Consider the following 2,748-nt stretch of genomic DNA (forward strand, 5'->3'; position numbering starts at 1 on the left):
GATATAAGTTTTGACAATATCCAAAGCCATCAGCATCCTAAAGAGGTCAATGTGGCTCAACACCTAGTTCCAAGAAATGTTGCAGCATCGATGGTGGTTAGTGAAGATACATATCAAACTTCATGCCAAGCAAACAATAAAGTGGGTATAGATAAATTTGTCGAGAATGTTGTTGTATTGGAACCAAGTCTGAATAGGAGGTATGTTGGTTGAATAATTGAAGATGAGAAGAATGTACATGTTGAACAGGAAAATAGTCCCATCGTTCATCCACAACTGCAGCTGATATTGGAAAAATGAACATATCAGGAACTAATTCATCTCATACACATGAGAAACATGACTTTAATGAATGTGCCCGTGAGAAACATTCAATGTTTGAGAGGTCACCAGAAAGTACAAGTTTGGACAATATAAAGGAAATATATTCATCAAATTATATGGATTTGCATACGAGGAGAAGAGCCAATTCTAAGTATGAAGATAATTTTTTAAAGGTCACTAGTGTTAAGACAAAGGCTGAAGAAAGATTACCAACTTGTACTGACGATCACAAATATTCAAGATGTAAAAGGAAAAAAAATCCTCTTCTGTATTGGAAAGTGAGGTTGAGAGTCAAGTGGGTGGCATATCTAGTTCCCAAAAAATGTTTATGCTTCCACAATCAAAAGTTACCAGCTTATCTGGTATTGTGAGTAGTAAATACCCAAGAGTTTCTCTTCCTTTGGAAAAGGAGAAGAATTCAAACTTAGCGGTAACAGCAAAAAGAGCACATGAAGATATCATTTTGGAAGAGGCCAAATTGATCAAAGTATGCCAGAAGCACTTATGCATGAAAACCATTTGGAAACTAATTTTGGTGGGCTACAGAGGCAGGACACTCATAGGGATGCTACAATATATCCACAATGAAGGAAATCATATTGGCATTAAGGCTGATATAAGTTCTGACAATATCCAAAGCCATCAGCATCCTAAAGAGGTCAATGTGGCTCAGGACCTAGTTCCAAGAAACATTGCAGCATCGATGGTGGTTAGTGAAGATACATATCAAACTTCATGCCAAGCAAACGATAAAGTGGGTACAGATAAATTTTTCGAGAATGTTGTTGTATTGGAACCGAGTCTGAATAGGAGGTATGTTGGTTGAATAATTGAAGATGAGAAGAATGTACATGTTGAACAGGAAAATAGTCAACATCGTTCATCCACAACTACAGTTGATATTGGCAAAATGAACATATCAGGAACTAATTCATCTCATACACATGAGAAACATGACTTTAATGAATGTGCCTGTGAGAAACATTCAACGTCTGAGAGGTCACCAGAAAGTACAAGTTTGGACAATATAAAGGAAACATCTTCATCAAATTATATGGATTTGCATACGAGGAGAAGAGGCAATTCTAAGTATGAAGATAAATTTTTAGGGGTCACTGATGTTAAGATAAAGACTGAAGAAGGATTACCAGCTAGTACCGATGATCACAAATATTCAGGATGTAAAAGGAAAAAAAAATCCTCTTCTGTACTGGAAAAGGAGGTTGAGAGTCAAGTGGGTGGCATATCTAGTTCCCAAAAAATGTCTATGCTTCCACAATCAAAAGTTACCAGCTTATCTGGTATTGTGAGTAGTAAATACCCAAGAGTTGCTCTTCCTTTGGAAAAGGAGAAGAATTCAAACTTATCGGTAACAGCAAAAAGAGCACATGAAGATATCATTTTGGAAGAGGCCAAATTGATCAAAGTAAGTACAGAGGTTTATCGTTAAATTCTTTCAAACTTTTTAATAGATATTTAATATATTCATTCTATAGGAGACTACTCTATCTCAACATTGTTAGTTGTGCTGTGAAATATTGTTTTAATGCCAAATTTGCTTGACATGCAGGCTAGATTGAGAAAAAACACAGAATCTGCTAATTCAAAACCTTTTATGAAGCCTCCACGAAGGAAATCTCATTGGGATTTTGTCCTTGAGGAAATGTCTTGGATGGCTAATGATTTCATGCAGGTTCATGCAGTGGCAATGCTTTTCTGCTTTCCGTATTGATTTTTTGACTTTGTTTATAGCCAAATGTAAATACCTTCACAATATTGTGTAAATAACAACATTATTTATGTTTGTGATATACTAATTCATGTCTTCCTTTGTTCTATGCAGGAAAGGATTTGGAAGACAGCTGCAACTGCTTAAATAAGTAATTGGGTAGCTCAAGAGACAGGTCATGGAGACTTTTTTCGGATGAAGGACCTGTACCAGAAGAAAAGAAAAAATGCTCAAGTAATTGCAGCTGTTGTCATGAAGTTTTGGCATGAAGTGGAGACATTCTCATGCAAGCATGATGTTTCTCCTTTGCAGTAGGGTAGTATTCTAGTGGCGTCTCAAAAGGAACCAAATGGTGATAACATTGTTCTCGATTGCATTATTCACTGAACTTTAGTGCAGGATCACATATTTGACAAAAGTTTTATCAATTATTTTATCCAGATTTTATAATTTCTTAATTAAATATGAAGGGGGCGACTTAAATCAGTTATAATTATTTTTTAATTGACGGTGACACCCAATCCAAAATCTCCCTGAGAGCTTTGCGCTACACCCAAGGTCCCAAACTATTTTTCCAATTTGTTTGTGACAAGGCCATGGTCTCTTCTTCAGCTAGTTTTATTTCTTGGAGAAATAAGACCTGTTGTTTCCTCAAATTCACTAATTATTTTACGACCTTTGGTTTGATGAGGTCT

The 2,748-nt window shown here is 35.9% G+C and overlaps 1 protein-coding gene across 1 annotated transcript; it reads left to right on the forward strand.

Moving 5' to 3' along the window:
• The first annotated feature begins 889 nt into the window (after positions 1–889).
• LOC149188554 (uncharacterized) lies at positions 890–2,204 on the forward strand. The gene is made up of 4 exons (XM_089409989.1): positions 890–1,033; positions 1,187–1,750; positions 1,895–2,049; positions 2,168–2,204. Exons 1-4 carry the CDS (start codon positions 890–892, stop codon positions 2,202–2,204), a joined length of 900 nt encoding a protein of 299 aa, XP_089266115.1.
• Positions 2,205–2,748: the final 544 nt, after the last annotated feature.

The sequence above is a fragment of the Pinus tabuliformis genome, chromosome 3_1, assembly GCF_031772625.1.
Source record: "Pinus tabuliformis cultivar Carrire ecotype Pingquan chromosome 3_1, CPIR1, whole genome shotgun sequence".
Classification (NCBI taxonomy): domain Eukaryota; kingdom Viridiplantae; phylum Streptophyta; class Pinopsida; order Pinales; family Pinaceae; genus Pinus; species Pinus tabuliformis.

Coding starts and splice junctions, on each gene's coding strand:
- LOC149188554 (XM_089409989.1), top strand. CDS start 890: ATGCTACAATATATCCACAATGAAGGAAATCATATTGGCATTAAGGCT. Junction 1,751..1,894: donor AAGAGGCCAAATTGATCAAA/GTAAGTACAGAG, acceptor CTTGACATGCAG/GCTAGATTGAGAAAAAACAC. Junction 2,050..2,167: donor GCAATGCTTTTCTGCTTTCC/GTATTGATTTTT, acceptor TGTTCTATGCAG/GAAAGGATTTGGAAGACAGC.